Source organism: Amblyomma maculatum, chromosome 5 (genome assembly GCF_055883805.1).
Source record: "Amblyomma maculatum isolate TAMU_Amacu chromosome 5, ASM5588380v1, whole genome shotgun sequence".
NCBI classification, from domain to species: Eukaryota; Metazoa; Arthropoda; class Arachnida; order Ixodida; family Ixodidae; genus Amblyomma; species Amblyomma maculatum.
The window spans coordinates 105,667,134-105,688,059 of NC_139348.1; the positions used below are offsets into that span (position 1 = coordinate 105,667,134).

Genomic DNA, 20,926 nt, shown 5'->3' on the forward strand with positions numbered 1-20,926 from the left:
AAGATGATCTCAATAATAGCAGGGTTATAGTCATAGAAATGAATCTCATTTTCCATGCCCCTCTCCTTCCATCGTTACAGTATCTATGTTTTTCATGTTTTGCTTGGTCTACTAGCCTTCAAAAACAACAGTTTTCTTGTGAACACATCAGAAGCATACGTCATGGTCCACTCCTAGGCAAGTATTTTCTTCTGACTTCTTACTGTCCGAGTATTTCCAGACCATGATGGGAAGTTGGGAAGGGGGGCTCTCGTGTGAATGTCTGCATTTCGTGCACTATTCATCGTTTGCCGCCTCCTTTCTCTTCGAGGATCAGCTTGACGATCTAATGAGACGACCGCCTCAGCGTGTTGGCAACCGTCCTTTCAATATATCTCTTTGTTTCCGTCAGTTTCGTCACTTGTTAGTAAACGTCCTTCGCCTGTATGTTCGTTTCCTTGCGCACTTCCACCGTTTTACGGTCATAGCAGTGACGGCCTTTTGTTCAAAATTCGGGAGCTTGAGAGGAGAGTTTTAGATGGCGTGGTCATTCGCCGTCCTTAAACGGTGAGTCTAAGCGCAACAGGCAACACCAGAGCAGCCCTGAAAACACTCCGGCATTTCTTAAGCAAGATTCTGCACGTGTACGTGGCCCTCTTTGTGCTTGGCGTCCGATGTGCGCTTGAGCCTTTTATTTTTCAGTGTGGATAGTTGTACGAACGGCATCACACCCTGGAGGTGCTGAGGAATACGTTGATTAGGATTTATAATCCTTGCTTTTGTGCGCGTGTCAGCTTGGGCGAGCACGAAAGCACGACGGAAAAGCGAGCGCAAACGAGTAGACGACGCTGCGCGTTGCCTGCACTAGTTTTTCGCCTGTCAGTCAGAACAACTCACCTCTCGCTAAAATGGCTTTTTATTTAACGATATGAGGGTTTTTGCCGTACATGTACGGCGGCCGTTTTCCGTCCCGCAAGGTTTTTGCCGTATCGGTACGGTTTCAATCTCCCGTTTGAAATTTCGCGCCCTAATGACGATGCATGTTCACTGGGAGGTGCTGCCACCTCCTAGGGCTTACAAAAAGCGCTTGAAATTTATGGCGCTGCCTTCTTGTGAAGATAAACAGAAGTGATTCCTAGCTGCAGCCTGGTCTGCGGCAGCGCCATCGCCCTACAGCGGTCTCAGTTTCGCGACGTGATCGCAACGGAGGCGCGAAACTTGATTTATATCTTTATGGGCGCTTCGGTGCAGGGAATAAAAGGAACTGATTCTTAGCTGCAGCTTGTGGCCCGGTCAGCGGCAAGGCTCTTGCATGGTTCCGGTTACCCCTCCCCCCCCCCCCCCCCGCAACGGAGGCGAGCAAAACTTGATTTTTATCTTTATGGCCACTGCACTCCCGGTGCAGGCACCACAGAAATTTATTTCCATCTTTATTGGAGCTGCTGTTAGCTTGTTTATCATCCACGATTAAGAGGTATTCCTGCTCTCCTTGTGGTTTTCTGAGGTTCCTGAGTTTGCACTCTGGAGCAACGTTGACTCCAAAATAGGATTCCTAATAATTTTCTACAACTTTTCCTTGACTTAGCTCATATTGAACTTTCAAAATCCACAATAAAGTAATTTAACCATCTGGGGAAGTTGTTTTCAAAACAATTCGACCGTCAAAGGGTTAAGGCGCGGACGATGGCTTGGATTTCATCGCAGAGAACGAGGATCAAGTTTTGACTTCTGGAATGTTTTCTGCTTCCCCGGATGAGGGGGGGGGGGAGCCTGGTGCTTGTATTTTGCAGAGAACCTCTTCGGTATCTGGTCAAAGCATTGAGCTTGTTATGTCGACCTGATCCGCGGCCATCAAATGTCAGGCCAGTAAAACTCCGTCAAACCAGGTAATAGTTTCGCCACAGTGTGATCTGCAGTCATTCTTTATTCCTTGGAGCCCTGTATAAGGCTTCACATAATTTCGGCGAAGGTCTTGCTTACGGAAACGAGAAGTTGTACATGTACAAGTAAAACTTCGAAGTTCAAATGAATCCAATTCGTGTCAGCAGTTTTTTGCTCTCTACAAATGCTCGCTAGTGAATTTGCGGTGTAATTCTGATTTCCTTTCACATTTCAATTACGCTTCCCGTTGATCACATGCCCGATTTTTATTCAGTCTCGAAAAGTACTGGTTAGCGCAATATGAAGGTGACCATCAAAGGTGACCACCTTTGATGGTCCCGGTGAAGGGACCAAGATGCCCCGTGGCGAGATGCTCACATGGTCTGCAACAAACGTATTGTTACCGGGAATATGAATTTTTCAGTCAGCCAAGCTTATGCATTGGTTACACTGCACCTGTTGCGCGGCTGCTTTCGGTCGTTGTGCCCCTGTATAAGTCAGGTTAAGGTTTCGCTATTTTACGCGGCGGCTCTCAGATGACGCCATAAGTTGGGTTTAGCTGTGACCTCCGCGACCAAGCGCTCCGTTGTCCCGGAGCTGATTGGGGAGGCCACGGTAATACCTCCTCTCTTTCACGCAACGTCTTCCAGATGGCGCTACATGGGCAGCTGAAAGTCCCGTGAACCATGCTTATAGCATCAGAAAGTATGTATCAGGAAAGTATCGGTCGAAAAATAGCAATTACTCCAAGTTGAAACAGCTGAGACGGAAAAAGCCCGTGCATTATTTGCACTAAAATCACTTTAACACTGATAGCCACTGCTAAGCGTTTGGTTTAGTTATCCCAGCTACACTGCATTACAAACATGCGGTAAAACGCCAACAAAGACTTCGCCGACAGATTTCTTCTCTCTTTGTTTTTGCTTTCTTTCCTAGTGTTTTTCTTTTTTGCTTCTTGCATTTCGTCGTTCGTTTTTTGTTTTTTTCTTCCTTAATTTTATCTTTATGGCGTGGCTGATGCAGCAGCACCTATAATTAAAGGTAAGCACAATCAAGTGACGCAATACCTCTGGGTGTCAGTACCATCCAAACCAATCTGGGGACGCTTTTTCCTGTTTCTGGGTATAGGAAGACGTTCTGCCATGTTGAATATAGACTTTGACACTCTTGAATTTGCCAATTTTTTCCCACGAGCACTTTTTGGGTGTCCTTCTTGACTCCCCTGTACAGTGGCGACGAGCTGGGGACTCCATTGTTTCATCTCTATTTCGTGTCTCAACGTGATCCGCAGAATCGCAAGTGAGCAACGGTGAAACAGCGCTATTTCAATTGTCAGGCATCACGAAGCCTGGTGCTTAGTATGTTTATTTATCAATGACCTTTAATTTTCCCACAGATAGCAAATATGGAACGTCTCGCCATAATCCACAGAAAGGGCCAAAGAAGAGCCATTGGAGCTCCTCAGGCGGCTGCGAATAATGCTCGGCTTCTTGAGACACTATCCAAACCTCTTAGTCTTATCGCTTCACAAAGTTTGCTAATGCAGTTCGGCCGCCTAGGAGAGACGGTAGCTGGGGGAGCCCTTCGTCAACGGCTACGCCAAAAGAAATGAGTCTCAAGCTTACTTGGCATTAAATACTCTTAGTTTCTTAGGTAGTAATGACCGAAAGCATAACTATTCCTTCTTTGAGTAATTTATGGTCTGTAAGCATTTCTGAATCGTGTCCTCCATAACGGCCAACGTTGCCATTGAGGCGGCTTTATGGAAGCTACGGTCATTTCCGACTCAACTTGTGCTGATCCTGGCGGTTCCAAACTCCGTCCTTCAAAGTTTAAAGCTTGGGTCCCATATTGGTGACATGTTTCTTACCTCCTTGCGCTTGATACATACTCTAGAGAGCAAAAGCTTTTCAATGCGTTTTCACTGGGTGACCTCACACATAGGTGTCAAATGCAGTGAGGTGGTGGGCAACCTAGCCCGTAAAGGTCTCTGAGAACATCCATCGAGAAGAGTTCCTAAAGACACTGAAATACTCTGTAGATAAGCAGTGTTCAGGCATTTGAATTCTTTTTGGAGTTCACGTTACAAGGCATGCGTGATCAAAGGACTAAAAAAATCCTGGACCACTTTATTATATCACATTTGTAAGATCTCTACTCGTATCCCCGCGTGGATGTACAATACGGGCCTGAAAACGTCTCCGCTGAGTCCCTTCTGTGCTGTGTGCAGGGATATAGGACATTGCATTATGTGCTGCTCAGGGTACAGCGGGAAAAAGGAGTCTGTCCTTCAATTCCCTCAAGAAAACAGGAGTCCCCTATAGTTCACTTCAGGATATTGTCTACCAGTCCAAAATCCCGTCTTGTAGAAAGGCGGTTAAATGCCTTCTTTAATTTTTGTACGGGACTGAGATCTGGCCTCTAGTTGGCGACTGTTATTTGCGACAGTGTATTTAAGTAAATTTCGGACGTTAATTAATATTTAGGTGATGTTATGGTGGAGTAAGGGCCGTCAGAACCCCCAAGGCTAACACCACTTGTTGCAACCTACGGCTTCAACCTCTTGATGTTGAGAGCCCTCGTTCCAGTACCACTTTTCCTAACTAGAAACATTTATATTTAGTTAGAGGCTGAAACCCTCAAGGGCCCGATGTACCTATGTTTGATAGCGGGGAGTTTTTGAAAGCTTCGATTGCTGATGTCGTGTTTTTTTTTCTTACGCTGTGGTCTTGGAACTGAACAACAGTGCAGTGTGTCAAATTAACTGCATAGTTGGATGAACCATGGGCATCGCTCTTTAGAAAGAGAAATGTTTGTTTAAGGGGCTCGTGACACATAAACCGGTGCAATCATCACGAACTTGCCCAATAGTCATCTAAAATTACCTATTCTTTTCAGATGAGGCTTCTTTGCGCTGCGCGTCTTATCAGAATTTCTGTAGCATTTCCTTTAGTGAGGTTCCTAAAATGGTCTCGATAGTCGATCACCAGTGGGGCCGCATTTCTTCCTTGATCTCAATTTCTAGATTTATGACTAAGGCCTCATTACGATTGCAAACCCTCCTCGGCCTCCTGGGCGATACTCAGAAGCAGAGGCTTGTATCGGTTAATATGCAGCCCTGTTAATTCGAGACGATAAAATCGCTTCTATTTAGAACACTGCGTTCCTTGATGTCAAAGGTAAAATTATCGAGTACCCTTGAACGTAGCCAAGTTTTCTTGAGTAAACGAAGAGCAATTATCATTAGTTCAGAAGTTTTGCTCCGCGGTAGTGTGATTTATTATGCATAATTTCTATCTAACGCCGACATCATTGACCTCCTGATTAAGTTAGATAGCCTTAGGCTCATTAACGCGTCCTGTCCTACCACTGCACAGCGGTGTTTTGTCGTTTTGCCTGTGGTAAAGTTTGGCTGACGAGGCCGGAATTTGATCCTGCGAGATGCCTAGGCTCAAGCCAAAACCACTCAGCCACTGCAGTAGGCGCGTATATATCCCTGGCCTTGGTTAAACTTCAGTATAAAATTTGCTCGTATATGTATGGAAACACTGGCAGTCATTGACAATTAGCATGAAACAGTCAGGTGTGCGGCCATGTCTCTGTTTGCAATATAAACAAGTCAGAGATCTGAAATGCCTGTGAAAAAATCGCTTTAATGTAGAAAGGAGGCTGGCGCCTAACATTACCTCGCCACTTCGCTGTGTCCCCCCTGCCCCCCACCCTTTACTGCTGTCCGAAATTGGTTTTCACCTTCTAACCACTTTTTTTTTTTCGAACTGTCATAGCGAAATTTTGAACCCGTTATTTACGAGGATACAATACATTATCAGACACTTTCAATGGCAGTACTGCAAACTGTAGACTGAAAATAAAGCGAGAATGCGAAAAAGCAACTTATGAGGCCTAAATGACGAAGAAACAATTTCTGCAGGCGTTGCTTCAGATAAGGTACGAAATTTCCTAAAACCTCAGTATAGCTGGCGTGCTCTGGTTGATTTTTCTGGCTCATACGATGACATGAATATCGACATTTATAAGGTTTAGAATACAGCTTCGTTTATATACCTGGATCTGCATTCTTTGTTTGCTTTCTTTTGTTGTCCAGGTAAGAACATTTAGTGGAGGCAGTGCGGGTAAGTATGACGGTCTGCGTTTTAAAACATCTTCTGATTTCGACTTCGCATAAGCTATTTCGAGCTGCGCGTCGCCAGTCTGGCTTAACAATGGCCTAACAAAGAGGAAACCGATTTTCGTTTACTACGGAAGGCGTGTGCAGCTCGTTAGCTCTAGAAACCGCCGCCATAACCCAAATTGTGAGAAAATGGCATCGGAAAATAAAAAAAACTCGCATGATTTCGTATACAAATTGTGACATAATTGTTATTTGTGCAGCTTTCAAGGTGACGTCATACGATATCGTTCAAAATTGAGCACCCGTATGCTACTCAAGTTGAACGCTATTTCGCGATAGTTATTCAAATCGATAATTTATGCACATCTTAGGTGCCAACTGAGAAGTGAGACAGATAACACGCCTTGCTTTTGCAAAACAAACTAAAATAAATATATAAGTATTAGCGGTATGAAAAGGCGGTGTTAAAGGCTCTCGTTCGTTTGCTTGATCAATTTCTTTGCTACGACGAACTAGGGCGCAATGGCTCAGCACTTTTAGCCCGACGGACTGCAGGACACTGCAAATACTAATAATTTTCAGCTTCTTAGGCATGATGCACTACGACGCAGAGACACACAACTTTTTTTATCTAAGCTGGACTGCGACGCAGTGACCTAGCAATATTAAATTTTGTTGTTTGTTAAAGTTTCATTTTTATACATATAAATTTCAATTCTCAGTAGTTCAGTTTGTTTCATATTTATATTTGGTGTTTATTTTTTGTCGATATGGTTATCAATCAATTGCGCTTAGAGTATTAACCACCAATCAGCCAATCACTGTCCATCATAAATACCTATTCCTTATCAATCAACTAATTTCCTCTGCCACATTCCGAACACTTCTAACAGCTTCCGACAATGGCCGAAGCGAAGCTAGGGTATGTCGACGGCTGTTCAACCGAATCAGGTATATCCGATTTACCGTAATGTGTATGCGACAATTATACTCAGAATCTTTCATTGTCGAGAAGAGCACTTTTACGCTTCAGAAAAGCCGCCAGCTGGAGAAGAAATGCATCACGAGACAACCTTATGGTGGACACACTGTACAGCATATTGAAAATAATATGTTTCTTTCCAAGTGCTGCCCAGATAAGGTGGCGCAGGCCGTGCAGCAAAGGCCATATTTATTCGGCGCCGGCCGTAGCGTGTAGTGTGTCCAGGGATGCCGCAGTGGTAGCAAATAGGCCGGTTGTCTGAAGTGCGCCATGGAGATCGTGTCTGAAGCAAGGGGGGAGCGAAAGCTGTTGGTGCCGACCGCATTGGGGGCGAAGTATAGGCATATGCTGGCTCAGGGGGTGAACTTGAAGTGACTTCGGCATACGTGCGACGCAATACTTGAGGAGGAGCCGGCGCGAATGCTGGAGCGTAGCTCAGTGGCGCAACGCCGGACGATGACATTGTGGGCGTGGGGAACGGCATTAAGGGTGCGACCGGAGCTGATTGAGGGACAGGATTAGGGACGACTTCAGACACATGCTCCTGGATTGCACGGCGAAGCTCCGGAACAAGGCCAGTTGGTGTCGACTCCTTAATATATGGCTGCAGAGTCAGTTGTCGCGCGACCTCCTGACGTACAAAAGCCTTGATGTCTTCAGAGAGGCTAGATGACTCCCTCTCCGCGGCAAGTTCAGCAAGTGATGCTTGAGACTTGCGAATCAAAACACGCTCCTTGCGGAGTTCGTCGTAGCTTTGACAGAGGTCGTATATTTCCTTGACCGTAGTGGGGCTTTTGGCCACGAGCATGTTGAAAGCGCCGTCATTAACCCCTGTGAGGACATGACGTATTTTAACGGCCTCGGTCATGGTCGGGTCAACGCGGCGACACAAATCAACAATGTCCTCAATGTTAACTGGTGAACGATTCACTTGGCAGCTGTAGTCGCGATCGAAGACGTTGTTCCGCGCGGAGTTTTCGGACGGTGGGGCGGCCAAAGACATCCGAAAATTTGGTCTTGAAATGCGCCCAGGTGTAAAGTCGGACTCGTGGTTTCGAAACCACAGATTAGCGACGTCGCTCAAGTAAAAAATGACTTTATTAAGCTTACGATTGTCGTCCCAGTTATTGTGGCGGCTGACCCGTTCGTAAGTGGACAGCCAATCGTCGACGTCGTCATCACTACTTCCACTGAAGGTAGCGGGGTCCCGTTGGCGAAGGGAACCTGTGCAGGTGACTGGCGGATGTAGGTGCGATGAAGTAGGCTCCGTCATTGGTGTAGTCAACGTTCTGCTTCGAAGTTCCAGGGCGAGATGGGTACAGGGAACCTCAGCTTGACCTCCACCAAGTGAAATGTGGATTTAATAGATGGCCTGATTGTCTAGCGCTGGCAGTAACTCGGGCACAGAGGGATCGGAATACCAGCCGCAGGGAACAGCTTCAGCGCGAGAGAGATGGGCGCCGGAGACCAGCGATGGTGGCGATGGTGATGCCGCAGGGTTGTTTCTTCTTCGTCTTCTTTACACGTGTTTATTCTTTTAATTTCAACAATTTTGCAACTTAAGCGTGAATAGTCTAACTTTAATAGTTGAATTTACAATTGAGTTCATTGTTCCATCCACACTGAGCATCACGTCAATCAGACTGGGTCGCGAAGTTCATAGCATCACATCTCACTTTTAGCTATAGTTCAATGAAATGGTGGCTTCTTCACGCCTCTATGTTTTAAATGCGGCAAATATACTCCGTAAAAGATGCAGCGCAAGCGAAATCTTGTCGAAAGTAGCTGCACAGATTGAACGTGGGTCCTTCGGCGAGGACACCCATATTTTAAATAACGTGCTGGTTTCAACTACTCTAGTAGCAACCCGGCGCTACTGTTTAACTCGCTGCGCTAACCACCTCATGTTGAACCCCTAATGCTCTGCTACGTATCAACAGTTTTCTTGAAGCTACTTTTAATTGAATGATTTCGGTTGTGTAGAATTTAGGCTAACCTAGCTAGCGTGGTAACCGAAAAACTGGGCTATATTTGTTGTGTTGGTGAGTGTCTAGCGCTCGTGCAGATGACCAATATGTTTCAAAAGCACCACACTGACTGCAGGATTTTCCAGAAGAAGCAGTGGACATAAAGCGTTGTCGGTACTTTCGGTTGCGGTAGTGCGTCAGGGCCCCGAGTGTTGCGTCTCCTTGTATGATCGGTGCTCTTATAGTCAGTCAGAGCGGTTAGGAGCGCTTTTCTCGGTTCGACGACTCGGGACGACACTTCGGCTGTCTGTGAAAGGGCCACGTACAGAGGCGCGTCTTTGACGCGTCCTTCAGGAGGAAGGCGTCGGTAGTTACACACGGAAAGGATCCGATGTGGAGGTGACGTGAAATGTAAATTAAAAAAAAAAAAAAAGAGTGTTCCGACTGTCATCCAGACCGCAGATTCATAGGTGTACTACTCCTTTTGCGGTGAGTGTAGAAAGGTAGGAAAAATGGCGAACGTCACCGTAATTCCAGTCGCTAGAGGTATTAGTGTTAAAGCCTTTCAGGAAACTATGCTTTCCTGTAATGAAAAGACGGAATTTGTTCTCGAGGCTCCGTTTTGCTAGATTATCACTAACGACAACGCAAGCTTACTCGACAGGCTTATTCTTGTGTGAAAGGGGGAATTAATTTTTTCACACACCTCTGCGAAGCAGGGAGGTAGCAAACTGAGTTTCTCATTGGCCATTTGAGCAGTGATCACATAATTGCATTTGGGGGGAGGGATGATTTTAATGGTGTTTGCAGCGATAGGGACATCGCAGTGTGTTGTAAGTGTTGTACCGATGTTGTAATTTCAAATATGTTATGAATGTGAACTGCCGGCTTTTGAACTCAAAAAGGGTCGCGTTGCATTTTCTTAGTTTCTTCATCTTCGTATAGCGCTGCTTAAATAGGCCCCCATAATTTTAATTCCTGAGGGCGGAACACATTTTTATCATATTACTTCAAGGCGCATTTTGAAATAAGGAGTACTGTTGACTCATTCGGCATCGTTGGTGGCCGTTGTAAAAAATGAATAACTTGCCTTCTATCCGAAGAGTTTTTTTTTTCCTCAGTGCGCTCTAATTACAGACTTGAAAGAAATATAGATGGGCAGTATTTCAACTTGTCAACCATAGAATTTAATTTTTTAGGAAACCAGGAACACGGAAGTCTTAGAGAGATCCGCATTCCTGAAGGACATCCCGTTCCTAACCTCGGGTACGCTTCGATACAGCTATATTGGCCTAGTGCAGGACACAGCTGTTTCATGGAGTCACTACAAAATGTTGCTGTATAAAAGCTTGCGGCAAAAAGCTGACATTCAAGGGGATCTAAATGTTTCCTGTTCAAACGCTGCCCGGTGTGCGATCAGTATTTTGCGTTGTGTACATTCGGAAATATTCGCCGTTGTTTTGATTGTTGACTGCATTGTGATACCGCCAAAAAGAAAGGAAAGCAAGAATGGTATGTCACCACGCTGAAACAACAATGGGCGATGTGGAGCGATCACATTAGAGTTGACGTTACCGCACCTAACAGGTAGCCTAGCAACAAGCATTTTAAGTCCGCTGAAAAGTTGATGCTGAGGAAACTATTTCAATCTAGAAGTAAAATCGCATCCTATACAAAAACATATTTTAAATGTGGTTAAATAGGGCAGCTTAGGCGTATATGGGTTAAATTATTCACAGGAGCCGCCCAGGCTTATATCAGCCCCAAATACAGCAAAGCTTAAGGGGCAACTATACCTTCGAAGTTTTGCTAGATCTATCGCGGTGCCACAAATTAACCGCACGTTGAGTGAGGAAAACACCGACTGCTCTTGCTAAGGAGGAATTAGAATTTCAAGATGAAATCAGCACTTACTACAGCGACACATCTATTATTGTCGCGCTTTCTTTGATTATTATTGACAGCCCTAAGGAGACTGTGAATGCGTTAAGCGGTAAATCGGTGGTTCGGTGGACTGGGAATCGGTGGATCAGATTGCAGTTCTGCTTTCCAAAGCTTTCCCATATTCGACAATGAGTCGCGCCATCTAGTGGCGAGGCTGATAACTTTGGACAAAATGACGTCTGCCACTCCGGATTGGCAGTGTAAGTAATCTTTTTTATCTGGTATTGTTACTATCATGTTACGTCAAATATTTTCGGTTTGCCTTGAGCTGTCGTGAAACGTTTTCGAGAACCTCATAATGCAGGTTTAATTTGTTGCACTTTGTATTCCGGGCGCACTATATTAATTCACATAAGCACAGGTACAGATCACTTAAAGACTATCGAAGCATATTATCCATATTTCTTCTGTAGTGAAGATTACGAAATTCACGGTAGCTTTCATCGTTTTTCTCAGCAACTTGATACTTAGTAAACTGGTATCAACTAAGTGGTATTCCAGGCAGAAGTAATCGGACCCAAATCCGTGTTGGAAGTTTTGGTGTTCTAAATACTTCCAGTTTGAACTGGTCAAAGAAATCTTATTCGGATGTGCCGAGTAAAGGCATTTGGCAAAGTTCTTCGCAGTGTTTGTGCGCAAGGCTGCCTGTTAATAAAGAACTTACCAAACGTACGCAAATGAAGTTATTTGCCGACCCAGAAGGTGCAATGCCATCTTTGTTTATCGCCTTACATTTCGGGATCCTCGTGTCAGTATTTGTAGTGGTGCAGCCAACTCTCCGGGGTTTTTCCGAAGCTAAAGATGAAATTAGGATTGAGGTGAAAAAAAGGATTTCTCTGAGAAAGTAATAATCTTTTCTCAGAGAAATATTGCAATTCAGACCTTTCTTTCGATATACCACAGAGGTTTTCGAGCTGTTATGGGCGCGGCTCCTAAACAAAGGCAAATTTATTGGGTTCTGATTTGGTCCTCAAGGTATGAAGTTTCTTGAGGGACTCAAGGTAAACCTGCAGCGTCTTTAAACACCTGAATTTCACTGTACCAGGTTCATGACAATGAAGCTGACTGGGCTTCACAACGACAGGGTGAATACAGGTGTGTGTGCGTTGAAAACTCACAGTTCTTTCTGAGTATGGAGTGGCATATTGGTTGTAAAGTTTGAGAGAGAGAGAGAGTAATTTAATAAGAAAGAAGGTGGAGAGGTCGGCTGCAAAGTTGGTGTTCGCCGTGGAGGTCCTGCAGTGGTGGTGCGTGCAATACCCACAGCGGACGCCCTTTCACCACAAAAACATTTGTTTCTTCTAACGTCTGAAGGATTAATGCTTCTGTAACTGGTACAGGTGTCTGTTGCTATAAATGTCGTTGGCACATCGCTTCGGCGGATGAGGCTGTTTCGACGAGTGTCTCCTCTTTCAATCTGTCCCCTCACGTCTCTTTCAAATCTTCGCTGTCCGCGCAGTGGTGATGGCTCAGCCTGCGAGTGTTCTTCTTGGTCTTTTGAAGTATGTCACATATCCATATGGGAGGATTGGTTAAGGTGTAGTTGCGTATACTGAACCAGTCAACATATGCGTGCGTTTATATTCTCGTTTTTTTCGTGCATGTTTTTCCACAAATCGAAAAAGCGTCTCGTTTTATCCGTTTATGCTCATTTTCTGCACCTTTTCGCCCCGACTGGATACATTAGTGGCGAACCATTGAATGGTTTTTTTTTTAAGAATTACCAGCCCCTCGGATTTTTAAATTTTTTTTCTTTATATTACACAGGTTGTGATTTACATTGACAAAAATAAAATGACTTCTGGGGAAGAGAAACGTAAAGAGGAGTAAGTATCGATATATTTTATTCATTCATTTATTTATTTATTCAGTACTGCTAGCAAACTTTTGGCCGCAAAGCCAGTATGTGTTTGCAAGGCAAAAAAACGCTGTTTGTTACAAATCGCTGCTGTACTATAAAGACAAAAAACTATGAATTTAAAAACACCAACAAAATTATGCGATCAACAATAAACAGCCAACCAACAGCCAACAACATCTAAATTCCAACACTTACTAGCAAACAGGCAAAACTAGCAAAAAGTAATGAAATGCCCCGCAATCACCAATAAGGAACAATGGCTGCTAAAAAGAAATTGGACGTTGACCGGTTCGCCACCCCGTTCGGTAGAACGTTTCGCTCAGCGATGGTCTTTGGGAAAAAGGAAGCCTTGTGCGCGTTTATTCTACATTGGGGTACCGAAACCGCTTTGCTTTGTTTCGTCACTCTAGGTCGGGCCATATATACGGGCCATATATACGCAGTCTGTTAAACTGCGTATATATGGAGAAAAAGAGAGGAACCATGAGTCACTGAGGAGATGGAAAGTATGAATGAACTCTTTTAATTACCTGCGCGCGGTTACGTGGATGGTGGCGTCATGATCTGACAAGCCAATCAGGCGTCATGAACACGCAAAATCCTCGCTCGGAACTGATCGTATAAGCGTTTTCGACCTAAAAAAGATTATGTGCTGTAATTAAGCTGTGTTGGCGGAACTTTCAGTCTGCGCAAGATTCGTATCAAAAAGCAGCATATCAAATCGTTACAACCACCGAGTCTGTCTTTGGACAGAAGCAGGCTTTGGGAAGGGGACGGGGGTTGTGTATGCTGGAGCCTACAAAATCATTACATTACCTTGAAACGCGCGTGCACGTGTGAGTGTGTGTGTGTGTTTCTTGTAGCATTTCGATGCCCGTGTTGGGTCACCTGCGGGGCTATGGAGGGTTCATAATATGCGGCCCGTTGTCTAAAGAAAGGATACGTTCGATTTTTTTCTTGTCCAGTATTTTTTATAAAATAATGAAAAAACGCGGTGATAGCATCGTGGTCTAAAGGAGATTGAAACAAAGTTGATCTGTTCATGCCTTCGTTGTTAGAAATCTGCTTGGGCATCTATTGAATTGTAAGTTGTTGTTTTTTTGTCCAATTCCTTTTCGTCCTCTCAATCTTTGGCTGACGATGCATTTTTCCACGCATGACGCTGCCTGCGTGTTGTAAAATTATACTCCCTCTAGAGTGAAATGCGCGCGTGACCGTGTAGTCAGATGTGATGAATCTTCGTTAGCTCTGCTACTCTTCTACTGGGCTGGTGTTCGGCGGGTCGCGGCTTTCTAAGCAATCCAGACAACATTCAGCCAGGGTCAACAAGCGACCGTTTAGTTAGAATGTTGTTTATAAAGATGTTAGCGCATTAGAATGAAACAGTTAAAGCAAAGAGCGCACTTATGTCCTTTGAGCTATGCGCACTTTTTTTTCGAATGCTAGCTCCAGCTCAAGCAGTGAGCGGCACGCATTTTGTTTTGAGGCAAAAGTAAATTATGCTACCGAGGTATTACTCTGAATAAGTTATCCCACAGAATGAACTGCTCAGGTTAGTACCAGCGTACGTGCTGATACACAAATCTTGCTGAGGACCACACTTGCGAAAACGTAAGCCATGAGGTCATGAAACGCACTAGTACCCTTTGGAATGTCGGTCCGTGAGAAATTGTTATTCTGTGACTTTCAAAACAGTCAACACATTTCTCCGAATTAATACTTCAAGCGGTTGCCTTGGAGACGAGGACGACGCGACGCGTTTATCGCGTTCGATAAGGAGCGTTCGATGCGGGGACCGGGGAAATACCTCGAGGTCGCCTTCCTAAATCGTCACAAGGAAGCAATTCATTGCCTTGAACTGAACGATCGAGTTAAGTATACTGCGCGTGCCATTTCACGTTACCGGATATACTAAGGTAGCAGTGACGTCATCCAGTTCCTGACAGTGCATCTAATACTCACGCCAGGAACACGCCGGATACCTCACGTCACACGAAAAGGACTGACTCAATGACTGAGGCCTCTGACATTCTCGAGAGCTTTCAGGCGGCTTTTCCCGCAAGACGAGACGAAAATGCCACCAACAGCCGAGGAAACGTCCCACCTTTCTCCTTGAGGAGTCTCAAGCCCTCACCTTCAAGAAAACAAGACACGTGCGTCCACCTAAAGGGAGCGTGCCCGTATAATATCTGGTTGCGCCACCTTTGCGATTGACGACAGTTACTAACGGTCCAGCCGGCCGAACGAGCGGCTTTGAAAGTATGCAAAGCAAGCCGGTCGATTTAAGTGCAGCGCGGAGGTCTGTAAAGCTTTTATTCATTTTACTTTTGCATACATGTATATACCCATGGCAGGCCTGTTGCAGACCTTGTTTTCTTTGCGCGTGCCGCGTGCCTTCGAAGAATGCGGCGCTGAAATCTCATACGCCATTGATAGAAGGCCTGGTCGCCAAACTGGCATCGACCAAAGAAAACAAAGGACTAATTGGCTCCGAGCAGGGCGAGCGGGCGAGAAAATGCTTCGCGCTTACATAAGGACCCGCTCGCCTGTTTCCGTCTTTTGATGCATGCGGTACGCGGAGCAGAAGTGGTTGTTTCCGGGTGCAACTTTCCTGTACACTTCAGGGTGTGTCGACGCCAAATTTAAAGATGAATATATGCAACAGGATTTATACACTTTAATGATTGTCATTACGGGCGCGAAAGTGACCTGTTGTTGCTCGGGAGCAGGCATTTTTCACTGTGCCTGCCTGTGCCCTGGGCGTGAGCTTGAGTCATGCACTACGAGCATGTGCCCGTTGCATGATTCAAAAGGGAATTCCGCTCAACAAGCGTGGACGTGATGAGAACAGAGCAAAGCAATTTAGCGACTAATTTTATTTGGAAGTACATATGCGGAGTTCACTTCGGAAAGATTTACTACATAATCGTGAAACAGCGCTTTCCGTGGAACCTTAGCTATGCCCCTGATCTGGGCATGCGCCTCTTATTAGGAAGGTTTGATTTGATTCGGTTGCTGTTACGGGTTAACCTCCCGGCCTTTCCTCCTCATCTTCCTCCTACTTTGATTTGATTTGCGGCCTTAACGAGCTATGAGAGACGCCGTAGGGGAGAGCTCCAGAAACTTAGACCATCAGGGGTTCTTTAACGTGCACTGACATCGCACAGCAGACGGGCGCCTTGCTTTTCGCCTCCATCGATACTCCGGAATTCGATCCCGCATCCTTGGTCACATCAGTCAAGGGCCCTAATCAATGTACCACCGCGGCAGGTCTTTTTGGGAAAGGATTTCTCACATGGTCAATTAGCAGCGCCATGGACAGAGTCATGCGTACGGCAACAAGCTCTGCCTTTGTCATGAGCAAGTAAATATATGCTATTAGCCGCGGACGAGGCCGTGGTTATTCGTCATAACTGAGAAGCCCGGATTCACGGTGAAGAGGATCACGCAGAGATTGCTTTTAATGTATGTCTATTCAAGCGTAACATAGTGACCGGTTGTCTGGTAAACCACGCGTTATCGTTCTAATGAAATATGTTCAATTAAGCAACTGTTTAACAAAAAGAAGGAAAATATTTTGAGTAGGTCTCCTGCGTGGGTTCTTACTTTTCATTAGCAATTACAGGTAAAGACACGAACAGCTGGGCTCCTCGTTTTTCTTTGTTAATAATATGATACATTCTGGTGACCCTGATGAGGAAACTTGAAAGCGAACAAAATTCCTATGTTATGTGCTATTACCTGCCTAACTTACAAAACGAATAATCAATTTTCAGAGCTTCTGGTCTAGTATGTTAACATGCGCACTCAGTGCAACAGTATGATCGACACGATACGAGTCCCTTCGAGCGTTTGGAACAAGCGGTCGGCAATTGTCAGTTGACTATAGGTAAGATGTTTGCACCATGTCCCACGCAGATGGAGCGATAGGGAGGCTTGGAAATTTAAATAATCCGAGTTATAAAACACTTGAATTCACTAACTTAACCCACCTGAGAAGTCCTGCAATACGTAAGCGCATTCGATAGAAGCGATTGACTGGAACGCCAGCCAACGCCTTCTTCTTTCGTCCCACCTGTTACCGAGAAATCAGTTCATTCACTGATCAATGCTTCAGGCACCGCGCAGGTCGTTTTTCACACCTAACGGCACCTCCTTGCCTCTTCCTCCTTGTTCGTACTCCCGATAACAGGCTTCCATCTGACAAAAGGGGGTCACAGAAGCGATCAATTTCTGCAGTCACGACCAGTGGGCGTTCTTTAGCCTTTGTCTTTGTCTCGGTCAAATCCGCGGTGATACCTTCCGGTACCCCCTGAATGTCGGTTGCATTCGCCATGTGAGTTGCGCCAGTGCCCATTGCCGGGAAACGTATGGTTTAGTAGAATACGTTTTCTGACAATTACGCCGGTTGTATGGCACTCGCTCACTGTACGATGCATACCGACATCGTGCTAAGGTAAACGTAAGTGGATTTGAATAACGCTGGAAGAACATTGTGTACAAGTAATTCACTGATGAAATGCACAAGCTCTGGCATAAAATGCAGATGATTTCGTCTTACGCAATGGCATGGACTAGGAACGTGAATTGTGCGCACCGCAGAGTAATACTGCGGAAGGCGTCCTTGCTGTAAAAATACTGCTGTTGTGTAATTTTTACGATCACTGTATCAATAATTTCTACGGCATTACTGCTTAGCTGCGATGCCTAGCGTTAACCCAGAGTGAGCGGAGCTGCTGAGCCATGACTACCACGTAGGATTAGATGAGAGCTCAGCCGACCGTGTACCATCGCTGGTCAGGCTTAAATTGGACAGCGGTGCATTACTGGTGGGCCGGTGTTTGCAAGCACAATGGTTGTGCGGTCGGAATGGTCTTAAATCAACGAAAAGAAAGATAAAGGGGACATGGTTCTATTTAATTAGTGCATGCTGTTCGAAGTTTTTGTCATAAAGACTGCAATAAGTCATAAAAAGATATTAGGCTTGCCTTGAAGGTATGGGACTGTCCAGTTTATACACAGTTCAGGCTTCACGTGGGGAGAAACCTCCGCGCTGTCCGGCTGCAAAGATTAATCTATCACTTGTTTGTTATTTTCAAATAGGGACACCAAATTGGATTTTCGGTGGCTAAAGACTGACTCTTTACCGAAAAGATGAGGCTATGGTAACTAAAACAGTTCACAAAATTTTTATTGCTGGCGAGTAAACGTACGTATTTTTCAAAACAGCATAGGCCTAAACGTTCCCCAAGAATAACAGCTATGTTTTTTTAACGATATTTGCCTTTTTGCTACAATATGATCACAGGTGATTTTGAAAGTGCTCGCCGAAGTACCTAGTCAATTACTGTATGGCAACAAGGGAAGTGCAAGTTTAATACAAATACAAATGCAAATAACAAATAGGCTATAGAGAATGACCGTGCCGGCAATGTGCTCCTCCGGCTTCTGCAGTCTGATTACATTCGCTTTTCCGTGAATGTGTTCATCTTTTATTACTCATTGATTTCAGAATACTGTCAATACCGGATGGAATTACTACAGGAGTAGGAACATGCTAATCGCAAAACAGATACAATACAAGCCTGACAACATAGAAGAGCAAAAAATACATGAAATACAGGCGGTTACACTACATTCACAATGCACTGATTTTCACACTGGTTTTTCACAGGTGTTCGTGGTAAGAGAACGTTAAATTGCGGTCACACTGTTTCTTCTCAAGAATTGACAACTACTTTTTGTTGTATGCTGGTTGTAATAGCAGGGTTTAATGAAATCCATTCCCGGACGACTCGTGGAAAATAAGGAAAGTGAAAAGTAGTGTTGTAAAAGGAATGTTCTTCCTGCGTGCATATGTATTCTCGGTCTGATGCTCTTGTACCTCGTAAGCGCAGTAGATTCCAGCTTTAACGCATTTTGTAAAAGCGAGTATGAGAATTCAAGGCGCTGAACGTTTTACTGGACCTCGAGGGCTGTGAGGCCGGCGAGAGAAAACGAGTTCGCTGAGCAAAACTGTACGCTTGTAGCGGTTATATAGAATGCGGACCGCTTTGAATTTTTTATGCGCGCGAATGTGGTGTTTGACGTCGGAAAACCATAGTAGGTTTGCATATTTCATAGCCTGATGAAGGCCTGATATAAGAGGTACTGATAGACCTGATATAAGCGAGCAGAAAAGCTGGTGCAGTAGCTGGTGTTGTAGGTCGTGAGCAATAGATCCTGAATGGTCGACAGGGTCGCAATTTCACTGCTACGTCAACTCGCGCAGGGATTTCAAACACCAATATTATACTGTTGTTGAACGTGCGATAACTCTTAGAATGAAAGTGATTAAATCAGGACACGTAATGTCACATAACGAGTCTACAGTCATCCGAATTGATCAAATAACAGATTTTACCTAAAGAAAAGTTTTAGGTTTAGGGCGGAACTAGAACTCACGATAATCCATTTGCAGGTGACACAAGCTGCAGACTAGCCCATGCGAGGGCCACGCGTAACTCTTAGAAACAAGCGGCCCATGGAGGGCATGTGGTCGCTCCCATAAAATTGTTATCATATGCTGCGTATGTGGATGGGTCACAGGTGCTATCTCGTTATATTCCCAAGGCATAGACAGTGCCCCTCTTACTATATTTTTCGTTTGATAATAAGGCAATGAGCTTGTAGCTATTAAAGAAGCTTCCTCAAACGAAGCTGTGGACTGACATTGGGTCATCGAAGGCCACCTTCGTTTTCCAGAAACGGCTGTCTGATCCTACACCTCCCTTGGAACAGGCGTTGTTTAGTTGCAAGGCTTGTATAGATGCGGCAAACATGTTTTAGAGAGGCTGACTGCCACAAAACGTTTTATAGATCTTGTCACGATCGTAATTTGTCAGTTATAAAAATCAACAGTTTTAAAATGGCCAAACAGGATTCTACCTAAGCCGATGTGAGTAAGAAGTAGCGGATTCAGTTTAACTGGGGTCTATGACAAGGTCCACGCTGAACTTAGGCAGGACCCATCTCCTGTCATAGAGTGAAGCTTTCAGAAGTAAACGTACACCCTTACATTCCTATTATACACCGTATGAACCTAAATTGAAAATAAATTGAGCAGACTCAACATACTTTGTTGAATTCGTGTTGGGATCATGCAGGACCGGTGTGGGCATAATAATGAGGCAGAATTAAATTTCAACTGGAAAGGGGTCAACGGGCTGGAGTTCAGCATTCTGAATATCATTTCTATTTTTTTTTGTTGAGGGCATGCTGAAATTATTGGTTCAACACTGGAATGATCTTATCTGACTAATGATCATTACCCTGCGCCGAAGCAGTTTTCATGGAAGGTCAATCGATGCAGTGTTATCTGCAGTATCTAGACATGGGGTGTTTCAGGCGCATGATACTGTGCACACAAACATTTCAAACCCATACACGCCTACACAGTTTGTTGCAACTGTGGGAAGAAGGAAAAGGATATAGAAGGCTGGCAACACGTACAACCACCGATGGCAGGCTATTCCTCGCCAGTAGCATATACCTGCTAGTCCCAGCCCCGTAGGGCCAGGAGCAGTCGCCCCCCCAGCGGTACCCACCTCGTGGTAACTCAAGTCCATCTATATATACTCCTGTACAATGACTTCTCAGTGTGTGCAAGGTGTGTAAACTGCAAATCAGCAATGTTATGTAATATTGTCTGGTGAATAGTTATTCATTTTCGTTGCAGTTCAACAAATCATGTTCACATGCGACATTCTGTATTTCTGAGTCTCTTCATTTTTTTTGTTGACAAATAAAATGAAGCGATTGCTGTTTTGTGTTCTTCGGAATGTGGCGTCCAACAATCCCAAAATCTGCCCTCTGTGCGGAATTTCGGAAATCGGCGGCCAACTATTGCAACACATGCCTTCTTATCGGAAGTTATGTTTCATGCTCGAATTTGCCACTCATATATATCTTAATTGGTACATGTGGCTTTCAAATTTTTGCCAAGGGAAACTATTTCCATCTTTCAGCTAATGCACTTATGAGTGTACATTTGCTCTTTATATGCTCTGGAAGACCACAACGGAAAATGTGTCCATATGCCTCAGCATCATCTATTCGGGGGGAGCGCAACAAAACTTTGGATAGCAATTGTTAAGTATAGACTCAACAGTTTTGGGTTTATGTTGGTTTTCTCTCGAATC

General features: G+C 44.7%; 1 protein-coding gene across 2 annotated transcripts in view; it reads left to right on the top strand.

The window, feature by feature from the left end:
- The window catches only part of LOC146189126 (uncharacterized), a 51,187-nt gene that overhangs the window by 21,751 nt on the left and 8,510 nt on the right, over positions 1 to 20,926 (top strand). The window contains exons 3-5 of one of the 2 annotated variants that reach the window (XM_084603219.1): positions 5,966 to 5,993; positions 12,653 to 12,711; positions 18,259 to 18,429. In XM_084603219.1, the coding sequence (XP_084459345.1) occupies positions 18,301 to 18,429 (129 nt within the window). In that variant the 5' untranslated portion in view covers positions 5,966 to 5,993; positions 12,653 to 12,711; positions 18,259 to 18,300. The remainder of the gene's footprint in view (positions 1 to 5,965; positions 5,994 to 12,652; positions 12,712 to 18,258; positions 18,430 to 20,926) is intronic. The other variant, XM_084603217.1, reaches the window with a different exon arrangement.